The 21,673-nt window shown below is 37.9% G+C and overlaps 1 protein-coding gene across 1 annotated transcript; it reads right to left on the bottom strand.

The window, feature by feature from the left end:
- Window positions 1–2,449: 2,449 nt before the first annotated feature.
- Window positions 2,450–20,321, bottom strand: nmnat2 (nicotinamide nucleotide adenylyltransferase 2). The gene is made up of 11 exons (XM_046850715.1): window positions 20,075–20,321; window positions 12,936–13,024; window positions 11,551–11,618; window positions 11,335–11,413; window positions 10,799–10,922; window positions 8,805–8,885; window positions 8,601–8,645; window positions 6,485–6,561; window positions 5,069–5,170; window positions 4,859–4,926; window positions 2,450–3,132 (listed from the first exon to the last, which is right to left on the bottom strand). The coding sequence occupies exons 1-11, from the start codon at window positions 20,160–20,162 to the stop codon at window positions 3,030–3,032; spliced, it is 924 nt and encodes a 307-aa protein (XP_046706671.1). The 5' UTR covers window positions 20,163–20,321; the 3' UTR covers window positions 2,450–3,029.
- Window positions 20,322–21,673: the final 1,352 nt, after the last annotated feature.

Genomic DNA, 21,673 nt, shown 5'->3' with positions numbered 1-21,673 from the left:
GTTAACCTCATCAGTTGCAAAATGTGCCTCCAACTGTTTAATTTTAATAACGCTTACTTTTGTCGTCCTGTCCGAACCTTTTTGAGACCTGATGCAGCCATTAAAATCAAAAGGACCTCATTTTTTTGAAATTCATTCTACATTTCCTCAGTTTAAACATTTGATATGTTTTCTATGTTCTACTGGAAATAAAATATGGGTTGAAAAATGAAATTTGCAAATAATTACAATCTATATTTATTTATATTGAACAGATTTAAACTGTTTTTGGATTCGGGGTTGTATGTAATAGTAATAATAATAACAATAATAATAATAATAATAATAATAATAAGTATAAATTCACAATAGGGTAGATAGACACTTTCAGTGTTTGGTTCCGAACAATTCGGTTTTAATGAATCCATTGCAACAAGAAAAATTCTATATTAATCCATATTGTGCAATTCCTAATATTAATAAACCATAAAGAAAAAAGAGTCTCAGCCCTCTTAGACACATCACTATAAAGAATTACTTGATTAAAATCAAACACTGGCAGCACAATGTGTATTGAGCACATCAACAGACACATCGATTTCGAATCAAGCAGAAATCAAACAGCTGAATGGAAGTTGAGTGTGAAGATTATGATTTGCACTAATGCCATAGTTACATGTCGGAGTTTGAGTGGATTACAGAGGTACGTTGCGGCGAAACTGGAGCACACGCAGGCCATGCAGCGTGAGGTGAGGTGTTGATCACGTGTCAGTTATATAACCCTGTGTTAACCCATTTTATTGCATCATACACAATGATTTTTATTTGGCAAAGATAGCTGGAGTAATCCGATCCTAATAATCTAACCTGATTCATCCGCTTGAAAGAAAGTACATAGATGGGTTTCACTACAAATACCATTACAACCATTCGTTCAGCCATTTGTTAACCATTTAAACATAGCATTTGGGTATATTATTACATTCAGTATCATCAAATCAAAGAAACTCGTAGAGATTTCCGGATGCTTGTCCCAATGGTGTCCCAATGGTCTCCTTTGGTGATCAGATGATCAGCATGTAATCTGCAAGTTGCTAAAGGTGTTGTATTGGTCCATAATGGTATCAGACATAACATACTAGCATTAGAAGTGACAGAACAGACCTGCATGCTTACTTCATTGGGGTTTCCATTAAAATCAATACAACTCATGTTATATATATTAAAACCAACACAAACAATAGAGTTTTTTTATTTTATTTTTTCAGCAGGGTGGTCAGGGGGGTTTTGGAGCTAAAAAATGAAAGAAAATGTACCTTCTACAAGAAGACCGAATCAGACATTACATTCTGTCAGCATTCTGTCATCCTTGATAACTTTTTGTTGAAAAATGACTAAGAAACAAGCTAATTCAAACACTTTATGGACAAAGTATTGGGATACATGACTTTTTCAACCTATTTGTATAGGTTGTGATAGCGTGAAATTTTCCTTTTACTTGAAGAGAGACTCAAACCTGTTCCAGCAAGTCAATGCCCCTGAAAAAAAAGCTCAATGGACATATGGAGAGGTGGTACCTCATTGGTTAAGGCATTGGACTTTGGATTGCTTGGTTACAGGTTCAAATCCCAGCACTACCAAGCTGCCACTGCTGGGCCCTTGAGCAAGGCCCTGCTCAGTTGTAAGTCGCTCTGGACAGGGCATCTGCCAAATACCGTGAATGTATTGTAAATATGGTTTATGAGTTTGAGTGGAAGATATCCTGTTATAGATCTCTGACCTGTGAATGCTGACTGTACCCCAGGCCTCCTCAGCTCACCTACATCAGTTCCTGATTTTACAAACACCCTTCTAGGTAAATGAGCACAAATTTCCACAAGCTCCATACTCCAAAATGTAGTGGAACTACTAGTGGAAGAGTGGAGGTTTTTATACCAGGAATTGGGGAGTAAATAGGGTCAACAATTTTTAAGTATCGCTAAAACCCAAAAAAACGAAATTATATATATATTGTCAATTCAATTGGGAGAAAATAAAAAACTGTGGCTTTCAAGCTGAAGCGGAAGTCAGCAGTAACTCCATAAGCAGTCTTTACAGCCCGTGGTGAGCAGAAAAGCATCTTAACATGCACAATGCATCAAAATTTGAAGGTGGATGGATAACATTTGGTGTAGACCACATCGAAGTCTACTTCTGTCAACCAGGAACAGGGATCTGACGCTAAAACCGGACATTTGAAGCCTGGAAAAACATGGACTGGCCTTTGTGCCTAATAGCATCAGATTTCTGGACATTCTGTAGGTGTCACATGACTGGTTGATTGGATAAATGGACCCATTTGAATTGGTTCCAAATACTCTGGAATCAGTTCTATGAGAAGGTCTTGGTGAATAAACCCAATTCGAACCCAATTTCGGAATCGTATCGATCGCTCCTCGGGCGTTTTTACAGCAAAGCAAAGACAGCCTGATCAGAAGGTCATTCTTTAATGTGCAAACGAAATACAAATGACATATGCAGGAATGCACGCAGGTGGCCAAAACAAAAAGAAAAAATGAACGGCAATGCAAATCCCTTTGTACACACGGCCATATTGAAAAGATAAAAAAAAGGAATGCGCGTAAGCAGGTAGTTATTGGTAGTTTTTTTTTTTTTTTTTTTTTTGCAAACACGGTCACAGCGGACTAAAGTCTACAAGGCTATTCGAGCACTCGTGCGGTAAAAGAAAAACCTCAAGACATGCAATTAGAGGGAAAAAAGAAAGTATCAAACTGACAGCAAGGCCAACATTCAAGCCGGTAGCATTTCCTGTATGAATCGCTCTCATCTCTTCTCATTTCTGTTCCGTTTCGGCGAACCGCAACGCCGCAGCACGCCCTTACTCCCGACAAGTCACTATGATACAGTTAGAAAGGATGACGGATAGGTTTTAACGCTCCTCTATATGGAAAAAGCAGTGATAGAGTGCGGCAGGACTACACTGTTAATCACACACAGGGAGACAGACGGGGCAGCTTAAACAGAGAGGCATCTGCTTGCGTCCTCTTTGCCTATCCAGAGGCGGTGATGTAGAGCTGATTTTGCAGGATGTAGTCAATCACTGGCTGAGTCAGGTAGTCCACCACGTGGCCGTCTCCATGCTGGAGAGCCAGTCTAGAAGACAGAAGGTACAGATTACAATGTGGATATAAATATGGATAAAGAAATTATTAACAGAAGAGTAAATAAATTGCGGCATTTTCCTCCTTCCTGGTGGCTCCATTCTCAGGATTCTCCTACTGATATAACCCATGTCCCTCCTCTGCACATGTCCAACTCAATCACACCTCTTTCACTTTGTCTTCAAAACGTCCTACATGCACAGTCCCTCTAATAAACTCGTTTCTAATCCTGTCCGCCCTCGTCACATCTTCAGCTCTACTTCCTCCAGCTCCACCTCCTGTCTTTTACTCAATGCCATACAACATCGCAGGTCTCACCAACGTCCTATAAACTTTCCTTCTCACTCTTGCAGATACTCTTCTATCACAAATCACTCCTGCCACTCTTCTCCAGCCAATTCACCCACTTTTCTTAACTTCTCGAACACGCTCTCCTGGTTTGACTTGAACATCCCTCATCCAGCAGCTTTATCTGAAACAGCTTATTTATTCTGCACGATATCGCCATCTACAGGGTATTGAAGGTATTTTTGAGTGAGCCAAATTAAGCTACTCCACACGAAGGCGGATTAGCGTCTTACCGAATGCCAGGTGTTTCACATTAATGAGGGATGTTTGCTGTAAAGTATCTATACTTTTATTCAAGTATGATTTTCAGGTACTCTTTAGACCTCTGGTTGCAAATACAGAATGAAATATTGGTCTAGTCTACTAACCAATCAGTGGCTCAGAAATGACTGTGGGTCACACCGACTGCATAATTGCAATGATGCTATTACTTGAACACGCTTAAAAGCAAAAACAGCTAAGTTTCATTAAATCAGTAGTAAATAAGTAGATTACAAGCACCTTCTCAAGCCCCATGTAATAAGCTGATGTGATTGGTTGGGATGGTGGTTCGTGAGTTCAAAAATCCCACCACCATTAATGTTAGGCTCACACTAGTCTTTTGCGATTGTCATTTGTCAGACTGTACAAACATGATCCCCATGTCATAATATCAGACTGTATGACAGGCAAAAAGTGATGTACACAAGACTCGAACCCCGAAGTTTTACGTCATCAATCCGGGTTCAGACTCTCGCTAATGGTAGCTAGCAGCAGTCAAAAACAATCTGTAGCCTTAATTTGGTTCATGATGTGCCTTCATAATTAAAAAAAAAATCATACAAACACACTCCTTTTTACACCAAATAATCAATACGTTTCTCTTCTGGCTGTACTAACTCGTTTTGAATTTTTTCCTGAGGTGGTTCAATGTTGACGCTAATTGCGGCATCAGGTTTGGAGCTTATATTACTTTTTAGTTGTCGTCATAGATGTCTCTTAACCCTTGACTGCTCAGTTGTATAAATGAGATATGCCAAATGACACAAGCCTGCTATAGAGCTCTGCCCCTCAATCCTATTAAACACCATAGAAATGAATTTGAATGCTGACTGCACCTTCTCACCTCACCTACATCAGTACCTGACTTTACTAATGTGGCTGAATGAGTACAAATCTTCATAAGCACACTGCAAAATCTACAAGATCTTACCACAAGAGTGAAGGCTATTATAACACCAAATGGGGACTAAATGTGGAATGGTGTTCAAAAAGCACATAAGAATCTTATAGCCACTGGTTCATAATAGCACAAGACTGCAGTTTCGATCAATGGTAGTTCATTATCATGTGCTGTGGTATAGGAGAAACCAGACTTAAATATACCTCACCTGCTCTTAGTTGAACTGACAATCGACATCGGGTGGTTCATATCGTCCTTCACCACAATGATGTTGCCCTGTCATGGGAGAGAAGAATCCAAATTTTCCATCAGTTCGCTTCAGGAAAATCAAGTTAATCAATTTCTATGGAAATTATGTTTGAACAAATCTAAATGTAAGATGTTAGGATGTTGTTTCGGCCTTTTTGTAGGACTTTACCTTGTGCTTACGAAGCACAGAGGAATGATTCATTATCCTTTCTGTGTCGGTTCCATCCCGGGGCACCACAACTATCCCAAAGTCACCTACGATCACCTCCATCTGCAAAAAAAGAAAAAAAGAAAATGGTTTACAACCCAGGACAGAATGTTTTACAACCTGGAAAGTCATATACTTTATACAGTGTATGTTTGGCGCTAGTAATACAGTGTCTTACATAAGCATTCGCCTGTCACAACCTGGAAATGCAATAGGGTTGGAATTGTATATCATGAATCTACAAAAAATATGAAATAATACTAAAGTGTGTATGTAGGGGGGGTCGATGGAGTTTACAAAATTATGTAACACCATCATGAAAATGTTCCTCAAGAAGGAGCTGTTGAAAGGAGTGTGGGGACAAAATTTTGGAAAAGTTTCATCGGAATTTATATATAAATCAAATCAAATAAAATTGTATTTGTCACATATGCATTCATACACACTACAATATGTAGTGAAATGCTTTTCACGACTGTCCAACATGTAAATACAAATAGAATATTAAAAAAGATCAAATAAATTTAAATATAAAGTATAACTATAAGATGTAAACTATAAGTATAAAAATATATTATGCTATAAAATATACATACAAAAAACAAACAAACAAACAAACAAACAAATATATATATATATATATATATATATATATATATATATATATATATATATATATATATATACTAAAAAATAAGTCAGTGACTGGCTGTGAAAAGCATTTAGTCAAAGATGCAATCGAACAACCAAAGTTAATTTTGAAGAATCTGGAGAGATCCACAGTTCCCATAGCTTGCCTTTGTAAAAGAATGGCGAGAAGAAAGCAATTGCTCAAGAATGCCATAGGCAATCCTATTTGTAGGATATGGAAGAATGTTGGAAGGATTCTTTGATCTAAAACAATCAAAAGATTACACCCTTAGAACATAGCGTTATGTTTGGTGGACACATATAACTATTTAGACAAACAGTGAAGCATGGTGGTGGTAACCTCACGAGCAAAGACTGAGGAAAAGTTGAGGACAAGACAGATAGAGACGAGGTTTTTTTTTGTATGAAAGAAAGCATCTAAGCTAAACTGGAGTGGTCCAAAATCAAGAACTAGGATATGTAGAATATGAATGTCCTAGTCAAAGATTTTGTCAAGAACAATGTCAAAATACAGATGTGTAAAGAAATAGAAACATATCAAAGAAGATTGTAGTCACTAGTGTTTTTTTCTTTTTTCTTTTACCAAGTCCATTTCAATTTCCTGGTTTTGAGACTACAATGTGAACACAATGTTTACTCCTAAAGAGGAGTTTACTCTCATTTTTACTTTCATTTTCTATTCTATGTGTGTATCATTTGAAAAATGTGGATATTAACCATACTCACATCACTCTCATTCCATAGACCAGGAATGCAGAAGGATTCCAGAAGATCACTGCCACACAGAAGCAGGATACGCAACTCTACACAACACAGCACAATAAATAAAAATCATATATTTGGCTACTCAAAGTTGTACAATGTCAGTTTAAGGCCTCAACCTATTAAGGCAGCTGAACTAAGCCCAAAGCTTGCATACCTGGTTGTACTCAATGTGTATTGAAAAGCCTTTTTTTTTCCATCTATGTAAGCTTAAATATATGAGGTGGTATCAAAAAGTTTCAAAACTAATGGTGCTAACTGGTGCTATTCTGACCACATGCATTACCATGTCTGGGATTTCATCATGGACAGCAAGTTAGAACAAAGAGCAATTGTGAAATTCTGCATGAAAATGGGCAAATGTGCCACACAGATGTTTGACCTGACAAACGTTTGGTATAAGGCGATGATACAATGAGTTGTTTGAGTCGCACACACTCTTCAAGAGCGGCGGAAAATCACTGGAAGATGACGGGAGATCGGGAAGACCTTCATCAAAATTAACCCCCGAAAATTTCGAAACTATTCAGCAACTTGTGCATGATGATCATCGGAGAACAATCGACATGATCTCACTTCCGCACCCACCCTATTTGGCAGATTTAGCTCTTGTGGACTTCGGCCTCTTTCCGAAGATGAGGATCAAGCTCTAAGGTCGCCGTTTTTGACACCAATGCGTAGATCCGGGGTGAATCGCAGGAGATGCTTGACACCCTTCAAAAAGAAGACTTCCAGGACACATTCCAGAAGTGGCAGAAACGCTGGGAGTGCTGTATTACTATGCAAGGGAACTATTTTGAAGGTGACAGCGTGGGAACGTAGATAAATAAAGTACTTTCTTGTAAACAGAGCTAAACCTTTTGATACCACCTCGTACACTAGCGGGGGTTATTTCAATTGTTTCCATTGACTCAAATCTTTGGATCTTTTAAAGAAAGAATGGCATGAATCCAAAACCAAAAAAGTGTGAACCCATTTGTTCATCCAGTTTGTTTATTTCTTTCGGTATGCCAATCAACAATGAGACTTGATCAGTGTTGTCCAATTGCTATGTTTACCTCAAATTTAACTTAATTTCAATTCAATTTATTGTTATAAGTATAGCACTTTTAACAATGTCTGAAAGCAGCTTTACAAAGGTAAACCGGTAATAAAAGAACGTATATGTTTGTTTCTTATAATTGTAAGTTTGTCCCTAATGATTGAGCCATTGGCAACTGTGGCAAAGAAAAAAACAGTGAGATGGCATTAGGAAGACACCTTGAGAGGAACCAGACTTAAAAGGGACCCTCGTTCCTATCTGGGTGGCACCAAATATCCAGTCATTACAGTTCATCTTTAAGCTGATTGATGTGAAACCATCCCCAGCTGCACAGACAACTTACTAAATGACAAAATTGTATGATACATGATATTTGCAGTTCAACCTTTAGACATTGTCAAGTTACACAACATGGGATATTGCTTTCTGTTTAGACTTAACTCTTGCTACATTCTCTTTATAGCCCCCTTTTTCCACTTGCTGAACCAGTAAGCAGTATCGTTCTCATGGTTTAGGTTTAACATAAAGTCCAATGATGGCCTACTTTTTCACAGCTGCTAAAACAGGCACATGTTTTACAGAAGGCAGGATATACAGTAAGTGTATACAAGGGAAATATGAGTCAGTACACAGATGTAAAAAAGAAGGATTTGCTCATTTGCTGCAAATTTTCATTCAGAAACATTGGTTTGTTCACAAATGAAACCCTGCTAATGCATAGAGTAATGCTTGACACGAAGCTACCACCACTACGCTTCACTGATTGGATGGGTGATGAGCGGTGTCGGTTTTTTATAAAGCATAATACTTTATTGCCAAGCAAAAAAGAACATTTTGGTCTTATTGAGACCAAAGACACATTTTTCTTATGGGTTTATATATCTTTTTTTTGTTGCCAAGTAATTCAAACATTTCACTTTTTGTGAGGAAAACAGCAGGTGGCAAAATGGGTTTGTATCTGTTCCTCATCACGATGTCTGTCCATGACTCGCTATGACACCAACAAAATAAAAGACCCAACGAATCATATCCACTCACCGATTTCTTCGTAGCGCACGGCGGTGCCAAGGTTGGCGTTTTCATCTGCACAAACGAAACAGAAAGTCAGCATTGGAAATGACTGCTCCATTACATGCTCATGTAATATGCATTCCGTTTTCGCAATACTCTCTGTATAAATTTGTGGACAGAGCTATTAGGAATGGAAAGATGTTATCACATCGTAAATTTTGGAGTACTCGCCAACAAAGGTGAAGCGCTCCACGTGTGGGCGGACACAGCAGATTTTCGCCAGACTCTCACTCATTTTTCCCCACAGCTTAACTGGAGAAGAAAGGAAAAGGGAGAGAGTTATATGAAACCAAACTATTCATCAAACTGGTCAACTTTTCTGATGACAAATGCATTATCATGCTGGGGGACAACGTGTAATGGCAACACAAAGACAAAATAGCTCTTCTTTTATCTTCAGTGAACAATCATCAGGGACTGACTTTTAAGTAAAAGCTAATGGTGTAATCCTTACTCAAATATAAGAGTTTAAGAGTTTTCTTGCAAGATTCATTTCTTGTGCTTAAGTTCCAGTTAACAACAATGAAAATAGAAAAAATGTTTGTGTTTATTTGATTGGACATTGTGTACTTGATCTGTTTAACTTTCTTTCGGCTACTCCCATTAGGGGTCGCCACAGCGGATCATCCGTATTCATGATCCACATGTTCGATTTGGTACATGTTTTTACACTGGATGCCCTTCCTAACGCAACCCTCCCCATTTATCCGGGCTTGGGACCGACACTAAGAGTACACTGGCTTGTGCAACACTAATGGCTGGAGTTGGTTCCCTGACCGGGGATCGAACCCGGGCCGCAGCGGTGAGAGCGCTGCATCCTAACCTCTAGACCACCAAATACCATATACTATACATATATAGTCATATACCACCTACTCAGTCACTGTTGAGAACTTGTTTGGACTTTGCAAAATGCCAACCAAGTCAAGAAATATATTTTGCTCTGTCATTGGAAATGACTTTTAAATCTACTGCGTTATTCTTGACTAGAAATATTGGGATGGATTGTACCTCATAGGAATGAGTTGAAACTCTTTCATCCCTATCTTTCAAGGTACAATCCATCCCTATCTTTAAATCCATCCCTTGAAATGTACCTTGAATCCTTTTTATACCTATCATTTAAGGTACAATTCATGGGATGACTTAAAACATAAGGATGAATTGTACCAAAAAGGTAGGGATAAAATAATTCAGTGTACAATCCAAGAGATGGATTACAAGATAGGGATGGATTGTACCATAAAATAGATAGAGATAGATTGTACTCGATAGGGATAAATTATAATTCCCTTGGATTGTACCTTAAAAGATAGGGATGGATTGTACTTGATTGATGGATTATACTTGATTGGTATGGCTTGTACCTTGAATTCTTTCATCCTTATCTTTCAAGGTACGTATAATCCAATGGAAGTATAATCCAGCCCCATCAAGTACATCCATTCCTTGAAAGATGGATGGATGGAAATAGGGATGGATTGTACTTGATAGGGATGGAGTGTACCTTGAAAGATAGTGATGGATTGTACTTGATAGGGATGGACAGTACTTGTTGGACGGATTGTATTTGATAGGGATGGACAGTACTTGTTGGATGGATTGTATTTAAAAGGGATGGATTGTATTTTGAAAGACAGGAATGTATTCTACCATGATAGAGATGGATTGTACCATGATAGGGGTAGATTGTACCTTGACAGATAGAGATTGATTGTATTTCCCTTGAATTGTACCTTGAAAGATAGGAATTGATTGTACTTTCACTGATTTCTACCTTAAAAGTTATGGTTGGATGGTACTTGATAGGAATGGATTATACCTTGAAAGATAGGAATGGTTGGTACTTGATAAGATTGTACCATAAAGAAAGGGTTGGATTGCACCTTGTTAGTAATAGAGTGTTCCTTGAAAAAAAGAAAAAGAATAATTGTACCTGATAGGGATGGATTGTACCTTAAATGATAGGAACGTATGGTACTTTATAAGGTCGGGTTAAACTTGCATTTTTACCATCATCCTCTGTTAAATGTTATTCTCCGAAAACTATATGTATGGTAAACTTACATACTACATACTACCATAATCTTTTGTAGATGGAGAGGTTTGTATGAGGACTGTCAAAATCAAATAGATTTTATAACAAAATTTAAGAAGGTACTTACCAGCTGTGGGCTTGCTTACTGCATTGCGGCTCTGATAGATCGGAGAAGTGGTGTTCTGGGGCTGGCCAATCACAGGAGTTGTAGAAGGCGTGTTCACATTGGACAGAATGCATCCTGTTACTCTCTGCAAGGAGACATTGTAAACGTTTGCATTGACATATATGGCATTTGGCAGACACTCTTGTTTGATTTCAGCCATACGTTTAAGATAGCAAGAGTTTGAGTATGGAAATGGAGTGGTCCTGGCAGAGTAGATTTGCTAAGACCAAAGACTGTTTACCATGTTCGAACATAGATTGTTAAGAACCATGCAGCTGTTGCAGATGTATAAAGATGTGCTGAACTAGATATTAATGCCTGAACTAGACATTAATTTAACTGAGCAGTCGAGGGTTAAGGGCCTTGCACAAGGGTACCCATGACAGCTTAGCTTTTCTCATCGATGTCTTAAACACTGAGCGATCACGTTCCCCTAAGTGACAGTGAAATGCTAATCTGACCATCAGGATTTGCCAATAAATTGACACATTTGTCACCTTCATCAGATCTCGGTGGTGTTCCAATACGCTGCAAGTAGTCTGCCAGGTGTCCTGATAACACTCCCAAGGATCGACCCTGCAAATAAAAAAAAACAGTCATTCATCCGAAGCCAGTTAGTTTATGTATTGTCGTGTTTTGTGCATTAGGTTTGATGATTTATACAACTCAATATTAAACTACAACAGATGTTGTTCTGACTCATGAACAGATACCTGATCCAGTCGGATGACTGCACTGCCACCTGACACATGGTGAGTCGGTGTCTGCTAGAAATAAGACCCTAAGAACCCACATGAAGAAAAGATTTTATAACATATCATTTCCACACAAATTATACAAGGCAGCCACATGTATACATCCTGCTCAGGCTGAATTTAGAGGTGAATAAAGTGCACTTGGGGGGAGCTGATAGCGGAATGACGCACATTGATTCCATTAAAAACACAGACATAACCACTGACTTAAGTGCTGTGTTAAGTGGATGGAGTGTGCTGAGAATATAGACATGTCTCAGATGCACATAAATGGATTTAAGCTCATGTTTCTTATACTATGTTGCAAACAAATATTTGAAATAATTTTATTTATAAATAGATAAATATCTTCCTATTAATACAATCCAAATTCATAAAAGATGAGACACTGTGTAAAATGTAAATAAAAACAATGCTTTGCAAACTTTAAAAACCTGTATTTTATTCACAATATACACTGTGGCGCTGTATTTCATGGCTGTAACAGGTCTCCATAAAATTAGGACAGGGCCATATTTAGCACTTTGTAGCATCATGTCTTCTATCCCTATACGTCTGGGAAATGAGGAGACCAGTTGCTGAAGTTTTGGGAGAGGAATGTTGTCCCATATGTGTCTGATACAGGATTTTACCTGCTCAACAGTTCTGGGTGTCCTTTGTTGCATTTTTTGTTTCAAGCTATAGTAACAGTGCTTCGGGTTTCATTCGAATCTGCAAACTCTGAGAAACAGACCACCAAAAGGACTTGGTTGTGTGTACTTGTACTGAAATGCATATATTATTAAGTATTATCAAGATGAATGTTTAATAAGGTGATAATAAATAACTTGCGACAAATGTTGTTGAAACTAAATCGCATGCATTGTATTTTTGTTCCTGCATGCACAAATTACGACTGTCAGCACGTTCTTTGCTAAACCGCACTGCTCTAGTTAAATATTTACAATCTGCTTATTACTTATTTATGATATTGATATTGATTTGGCATTCCAGTTCACGACACAGAGTAGAACTTTTATCATGAGACGTGGCTACTCTTTCCTAAAACATTTATCATCCATGTTTTTGCTTTGTAGAAGCTTTTCTTTTCTTTTTTTGGTATGCATGGAGACAGAAACTAGGTCAAGCTTTTCATTAGTTCCTCATTGAACCCAAGAGATCTGGATTTCTTATTTGGACTACAGTAGATTACAGGCATCTAATGCAGAAACTCTTTCAACCCAGTGCACAATAATGGTTAATTCTGTAACTTTTGAAAACGGTTTACTGTAGTTTTGGATCCATTGGCAGACAATTCTGACATTTTTTCATACATTTGATTATAGTTTCCAGCTGGCACTTACCGCTTTGCCGTAGGAGTCATGTACAGGCGAAATGATTCCACCAATCACTATGAAGCGCCCTGTCTTCTGCAGGAACTCTCTGGCTTTTTCTGCAAAATCAGATACAGTCATTTGGTATAACAGATTTTCCATTTTCCATGCATTTAGTATGGAATAAAACACTCTGGGATGTGTGGTTATAGTCATCAATGGCGTCAACGGCTTTCATCCAGAGAAGAGTTGTGTTCAAGGCTCTGGATGGCCACTCAAGTTCAAATTTGGTGTTTGCATTGTCAAAAGGGGCTTGATTTTGTATACCACTGATGGGTTCTCAGTACCCCAGAGATTCACGGAAAGTGCCATGTTTTGGTATCTGGCTGTCATGTGGAACCAAAGTACACTATATAGACAAAAATATTGGGATACCTGACTTTTTCAGCCACATTCATTGTTCTGATACTTCAAAATTAGAAGCACAAGTTGTATGTCTTTGGATGTGGTAGCATTACATTTTCCTTTTCTTTCACTAGGAGACCCAAACCTGTTCCAGCATGACAATAGGAGATCCACCTTACCTCCTTACCTCACCTACATCAGTACCTTGTGTTTACTAACACCTTTGTTTTGGGCTGAATGAGGACAAATCTCCACAAGCACATTTCTAAATCTAGTGGAACATCTTCCCAGAAGAAGTTATTATAACAGTAAATGGGGACAAATGTTGAATGTACAAGAAAGAGATAGGCATATAGAGATAGACTTATAGGCAACTTTTGTCCCTGTACTCTAGAACTAAACTAAAAGAAGCATTATAAAGAGAGCAACAAGGAGAGGGAATTTGGTTTCCAAGCCACGTTTGCTTAATTTTTTTGTGGACCATTAAAGCCATTGGCATCGATATAGAAGACATCAGAAAACTAGAGCTATTAAGGAACAGCAAGCTTCAAGTTCTTCAGCCATAAAGCAAAGTGAAGCTTTTATTTTCCAATATCAGCATCACATATCTCCTTCAGAACATTTTGTATACATTTTTTGTCATTATAAATGCATGCTGTGCTTTTTACCCATAATTGCTTTTAATATTGTGGGAACGTTCTTGTGATGACTTACTAGCAGGTAAGTTGTTTTATCACTAGACTCTGTTTTCACCAAAAAAAACCCCCTTCGTCATCTTGAAAGTTCAAAGCGCTGAAGCTCTTTGTGACCGTTACAAAGTGGTGACCCTGGAGACTCCTACTACACATGCTAAAACAAGCATCTCCTTACAGAAAACGTTACCATATTGACTATAATACAGTTTTCTGTTATCAAATATCAGCATTTCTCTTTGTGGGCAAGTCCCTGTGAACAAGCTGTTGCCATAGCAACGCAGATGTATTAATGGCAATGTATAAATACGATGCTAAAATCGTTAGAATTACAGTACAGCTGTAGTTTGGTCTACTGCCCTGTTTGAAAAAGATCAATTCACACCCACACCATAATATTGTAGCTGCTCCATTTGACATTGCTACCTATAGCGCTGGGAGAGAAGAAGCCAGCCATTTGAAACAAGCCATCATCTCGTAAATGCGAATAGACAGGCAGCCAAAACTTTTCATAGATCATTGAAATTGAAATCCCATTGTGGATCCTGGTGACATTTTTACCAGGAGAGTGATACACATACACCATCCACATGATTCATCAGACCTGGCCGCCTTCATCTATTGATCCAGAGTGCAGTTCTGATGCTCACATTCCCATTACAGGTGCTTTTGAGGTATTTAGGGGACAGCATATGAACTCTGACTGATCTGTAGCCACTGTAGCACTGTATTGTGTGTTCCAGAATGATGTGGTAGCTCAGTGGTTAAGGCTCTGGGTTACTGGTCAAAAGGTTGGAGGTTCAAGTCCTGGTATCACCAAGCTGCCACTATTGGAGCTCTTGAGCAAGGTCTTTAACCCCTTTGTGCTCCAGGGGTGCTTTATCATAACTGACCCCAGCTTTCTAACATTGCTGAGATATGAGAAGAAATAATTTTACTATGCTGTAAAGCAAGAATAATGTTCTTTCTGTTTTCTTTGTGTATCAGTGATTCTCTGATTTACCAGTTCCTACAGTTTGGTAGATACTAATTCGGTGCATATCAAGAATACTGACTTGCTGTTTTGAAGATGAACCAAATGGTCAGAAATCAGAATTTATCCCATGTAAAATCACACAAATCCTTACGCTGGCCAATTTTCCCTGCTTCCAACTCATTAGCGAGAAATAACTGGAGAAAAATACACTCTACAATGACAAAAACTGGTGTACACTTGACTCTGAGATTGGGCTTCTTTTGATGATATTCCATTTTCCATTAAGTCCCCATTTGTTGGTATAATAACCTCCACTCCTCTGGGTAGACGTTCCACTAGATTTTGCAAAGTGTGGAGAGTATTAATAAATATATACAGTATAGGGCTGTCAAAATGTTCATTTTAACTAATTTGATTAACACGTGATTAATGCAGCACACATTTTATGTTTGGCCATTGTTCTAAAATATAATACATAAAATAACATTTTGTATATATCAAATATATACAAAATATAAAAGAGGCCAAATTAAAACCTTCAACGCCAAGTCTCAAATCAAGCAACCACATCCACCGTGATGCACACATTTAAAACCGTCCGTGTGGAAACATCGCTGATTGTTTATGTCCTTTCGAAACCATAATTACTTTGAAACATTCACAAAAATATTTTGTCCACATGCTCTATGCTGAGAACAGTTTCGCTAATCATTAACATTAAAAACATAAAGCATCCACATTTGCCCATGTTGATTAGAGTATTAAAAACTGATTCTACTTTTGCACAAGGCATAACGCTGTTAATCTGGACTTTAAGCCCTTTCATTTCAAGTTGAAGACCTTTCAGGTTGCAGTCTAACTCAAACCCAGCTTTAAATATCTTTATTTGTTGCAGTTTTGTGATCCATACTCGACTGTGTATATCTACAGAATATTCCATCGAGCAATCTGGACATGGTTATGTATTAAATGCATCGCATTTGGCAGACACTGCTAAGAGAGCTGAGTAAGGCTTTTCTCCAAGGCCCCAGGACTGGCTATTTGGAAATTTGAATCTGTCCTTAGTCGACTGTACAATCGCTTAATACCCTCTTAAAATACATTGCACCATTTCCTTTTTGGCAGCCACCGCATATCTGTCAGCTGTCATAGTGAGACTTTTAAAAAGAGGTTCGAAGTAGAAATCGTCAAGAGACGTCCGTCCCTCTCCCGCAAAAATATACAGGCCAAGGTTTTGTTGCATTTTTATTAGATTTTTTTTATAGGACCATTTTGCGGGAGTCCATTTTTTGATGTTTAAATAGATTCATCAATATTAATATAGATACACTGAGTTTTTGAACACCTGGGCATGAGAGTTGTATGTGCTTTTTGAACATCCTATTCCACCCCGAGTTCCTGTTCGCTCTTATAAGAACCCCTACGCTTTTGGGAGGACGTTCCATTATTTGATTTTGGAGTGGGATGTTAGTAAAGTCCAACACAGTCTCACCCCACATCGTCACATATCGACGCTGTGGATGTTGCGTCGGACGGCGTCCACATCCGACGCCGAGGGTACACCCTTCGCGTTGCTTTTCGACGTAGAGGGACGGGAAACCCTTCGCTTCGCTTTTTGACGCAGATGGACGGAACCCCATTTGCAGGTTACGGTTAGGGTTTGGGTTAGGGTTAGGGTTAGGGTTAGGGTTCGGGTTAGGGTTTGGGTTAGGGTTTGGGTTAGGGCTACGGACATCTTCAGGATTTTTCGAAATTTAAAAATTATTCCTGTACACTTATTATGATAGATAATACTTTATTCAGTGTATAGGACAGCGATCTGCATTGAAAAGTGTAGCACACGGGCTCTCAACCATCTGCGTCGAAAACCGAGGCGAAGGGAGGTACCGTCTCTCTACGTCAAAAAGCGACGCGAAGGGGGTACCCTCGGCGTCGGATGTGGACGCCGTCCGACGCAACATCCACAGCGTCGATATGTGACGCTGTGGGGTGAGACTTCCCTGTAAAGTCGGGTACTGATAGGTGACGAGGCCTGGGGTGCAGTCAGCATTCAAATTCACCCCAAAGGTGTTTATTAGGGTTGAGGTTTGGCACTTTTGCTGGAACAGGTTTGAGTCTAAATTTAATTGAATTAATTTCATTTTTATTTGTAGAGCACTTTTTACAATGGTACAATGGCATATTAGGGCCAATATCGGGTTAAAAAAAAAAAAGAGTTGGAAGGGCAGGGGCAGGGAATTTACCAATTTCAAACTTAAAATCTTTAAAACTAGAAAATTTCCAGTATGATGATCTGGTGATTTTGGGCTTAAATAACAAGTATTTCTCTGTTGCTAAATCGAAGTCACACACACAAATTTTAGAGTTTTAAACTTAAATTTTTCACATTTAATCCACCCAAATCCAAAGAAAATTAGTTTTTTCTTGTAATCATCTGATTCTTAACCTCGAAAATGTAAAAATATTTTCCTGAAAATTATTCGGGTTCGGGATTATTCATGCCACCAAATCCATTCACATCCTAACCAGTTGTGTGCCTTCAAGTTTGTGAAAGAACCACCTTTGTTTTTATGTCCACAGCATCAGTATATCCAAAGCATTTTTTTTACTTACAGTACATATTACACTTAGATCCCTGGTGAGACAAGAAAAAAAACCTCAGAGAAACTAGACTCAAACCTGAAACCATGCTCTTCTAGGGGATTTCTTTCTCAGTAAAGGAAATGAACAATCTTATAATTAGGATCTCTTAAAAGCAGGTTTATATCTTAAATGTATTAAGTCATGATGACGTTTCCCTTTTGGCTGATGCAAAGGGGATTGTCAAAGGTCTGTTTTAAAGGCCAGAGCCGATCCGATGTATGCTTATGCAAATCTGAATGTACAGTACATTCTGATCCCTAGTGAATAAGCCGGACATGATTCTCCCTTTAAAAAAAAAAAAAAACACACACAATACAATCCAGACCAGACTAGACCTCTTCTGATTAAACCAGACTCAACTATTCTGTTTAATTTCGATCACATGGGAGAAAAACCAATAAACCAAGGGTTGGAATTTTGGAATTCATTATCAGTTAATTAAAAATGATATTATACTTCCAGGGATGAGTAGATGATATTTCTCTTTTGGGTGACACAAATGGAAGAATGTTTATAAATCAGTTTTGCATTTCCCTGGAAATAATTCTAGGTTCAAACGCTGGTTTTTATTTGTTGTTTCCAAAGAGGAGAACCTATCCGAGGCATGCTTACCGAGATTTGATGTACAGAATGTTCAGTACTTAGGGATCCCTAATGAGCAAATCAGAAGTGATGCTGCCTTCAAAAAAATCCACCACATGTAAATCTTATAAACTTCAGTATTTAAGATATACTAACATTTTACTGTAGAACACATGAGGAGGAAGCCGTGAAAGAGACCAGACTTAAACAGAAATGAAAGCTGTATTTTTATAGGGGGATTTTCATTTCACCAGAGAAAACAAGTAACCCATAGCTTGTAGTTTGTAATTAGGATCTGATAATGGAAGCTTATTTTAGCTCCAGTGATGATTGGATGACATTTCTCTTTCGGGTGATTCATGGGGGAGTACGCTTGTAAACAGTGAAAAAAAAAATCAGTCTGGCATTTTTCTTGGTAATAATTCTACGTTCAAACTCTGCTGTTTAGTTTTCGAACGCCAGTAGCTATCCGAGGCATGCTTAAAGAAATCTGAATGTACAGTACATAGGGATCCCTAGTGAGGATGTTGGAAATTATGTATTTCTCTCTCTCTCTCTCTCTCTCTCTCTCACTCTCTCTCTCTCTCTCTCTCTCTCTCTCTCTCTCTCTCTCTCTTTCTCTCATGCGATATATCTCATATATATAATCCATTATTAGAAGGTTATTTTGGTTCCAGTGATGACTGAATGTCACAAAGGATTTGCAATAAGGTTTTATTTTATTTTTTAGACAAAAAAAAATAGGTTTTGCATTTTATTTATGAGGAAAGCAATGAGAGAAAGCAGACTCAAAAGTCATCATTTGTCTCATCACTGGAAACCAGTAAGCCAAGCCTTGTAATGAGGATTTGATAATGGAATCTTATTTTAGCTCAGGTGATGACTAGGTGACATTTCTCTTTCAGGGTGACACACAGGAGAATCTTAAAACATTGGGGAAAAAAACAATTTGGGCATTTTGCTGGTGGTTTCCAATGGCCAGAACCTGAATCTGAGGCATTGAAGCAGAAATCTGAATGTACAATACAGTATGAGATCTGTAGTGAGCAAACACATGGGTGAATACAAACTTGAAAAGAAGCAAGCTCAGTACAGAAGTCATGACTTTTATTTAAACCTGATTCAACTTTGTCTGCTTGATATCGATCTCACCAAAAAAAGCAATAAGCCGAGGCTTGTAATTTGTAAATGGGATCTGTTAATGGAAGCTTTTTTTGCGATGGTCACTTTTGTCTGCGTGACAGAAAAACAAACAAAAAAAAGGTTGGCTAACATTTTTAACAAGCAGTTGATAAATAGTATATATAGCATGCCCAGTGATCTGTGTTGGATTTGGTGAGAGGAGGCTCAAAAAAGACCTCAACCTATCTATGGTGATTTGATCTCAATAGAGCTAATCAATAAACTCTTGTAAAGATGTTGACTGGATTACACACTGGATGTGTAAATTCTGATCTTTGTTAACCTTTAGTAGAACCAGACCAATGTAGTCCATTCTAGATATGTTCGGATGTCGCAATTTGTGTGAACGCACAGGACAGCAAAAAAAGGCTTGAAAAAAACAACAAAAAAACCCCAAAACAATAATGTATTTAGTGATCATCTGAGAAATAGTGATCATTGCAGAAATAATCTGGGCCTAGCTGCGCCACATGATCATGATCGACTTAATCAGCAGGCGTCGCCCATTTCAGGACCACGGTCCTGAACAGCGACACTTGGGTTCCTCCCAAAGAGCCTCATTCACGAAGTCACAAAAGAATATAAATGTTCGCAAAACATTATTTCTTACAAACACCCACACACACAACAAAAGGATGTCTTGCCTGTTCCCCCCCAATGATCAACCCAGAGAAAGAGAAATCGCTTACCGAACATATGTATGTGTCCCTTTGTGATGGGGTTGAAGCTTCCACATGAAAGCAGGATAACGTGGGTTTTGGTCGTTTGGTCTGTCATGTTGATTCGTCGTCCGATTTTCTTTCGTATATATTTTTTGACTTGCGTGTTTGATTTGCAGGCCCTTTTTTTTGTTGTTTGAATGTTCCAGGAAAAAGGCGAGGTTTGGTTTCAGATGCGGCACAGTCGCTCCACACCTCCAGACTCAGAGCTGGGATCTGATAGGCTGTCTGATCTGCTGCCTTAAAGCTATACACATGTTTGAATAAATAAATAAATAAATAAATACATAAATACATAAATAAAAGTAGTATTCATTATCATCATCATCATCATCATGATCATCATCATCATCATCATTTTCACTGAAGTGAAAAAAGCAAAAGGCTACTTCTTTGAAATAACAATTCTTCTTATTAAATAAATGAGATATATCAAAAAATGAATATATATAAATATTATATTTTTAAATCAATTCTATATGCACACTTCTAGATGTATTTATAGTTTGTTTGTTTCTTTGTTTAAATGTGCCTTCAAAAAATCATTCATTTTTATTACATTTTTTAATAGATACATAGTTCCATAAGTTTGGAAACAGTCTTTTATCGTTTTTGAAAGGCACGTGCATGTTCCTTTTGTTTTTATTCAACACACTAGGTCATATACCTGCATAATTTACTATGATCGAACAAATATATAAGTGTAGACTTTATTTTCATTGAAAGATCCTCCCTTAGCATGAATAACAGCTTTACGCTCCAAACCTTCAGCTGAAAAACTTTGCTGTGCCTCTTGGAAAACTCTTGAAGATGTTCTTCACTAGTTGGAGATCCAGTTTGTACCAGAGCAGTTAAATAGAATTTGGGGGTCAGCGACTAGGCAGGCCATTCCATTATCAATAACACTTCAGCTGACTGTTTTCTCTCTAAATAAAGCTTACAAAGCTTGGACGTACGCATCGGTTTTAATGAGCTGCAGTCGAGATGAAATTGCATGGTGATGGAGTATGTAATGGTTGCTATGTTGGTTCAGTATTCCTTACATATGGAATGTCTCCAACCTTCTGTGCTCCAAAACAACCCCAAACCATTAGGTTTCACCTCTGAGTTTGACTTTAAGGGTGGGGCAGTCTGCAAACACCTTCTCTTCTGTGCTCTGTCTTACATAAGTTCTTCTGTTAGAGCAGTATGAACATAACTGAATGTATATAAATGCAATCGTATAAATGTAACAGGACTGATAAGTGTAACAGTATAGATATGTGTAACAAGACAAATATATATATATATATATATATATATATATATATATATATATATATATATATATATATATATATATATATATATATATATATATATATATATATGTGTAAGAAGTGTAAGAGTATAGACATAAGTGTAACAGTAAAATGTAACAGGACTGATATAATTGTAATAGTATACATTAAATGAAGCAGGGCATAAGTGTAACAGGACAGATATAAATGTGTTTAGTATAAATGTAGCAGCGCTGACACAAGTGTTACTGTATAGGCATAAGTGTAACAGGACTGACACTGGTGTAAC

This window comes from Silurus meridionalis, chromosome 6 (genome assembly GCF_014805685.1).
Source record: "Silurus meridionalis isolate SWU-2019-XX chromosome 6, ASM1480568v1, whole genome shotgun sequence".
Classification (NCBI taxonomy): domain Eukaryota; kingdom Metazoa; phylum Chordata; class Actinopteri; order Siluriformes; family Siluridae; genus Silurus; species Silurus meridionalis.
Note: the sequence above shows the minus strand (reverse complement) of the source record. Positions and strands in the feature narration are given on the sequence as shown.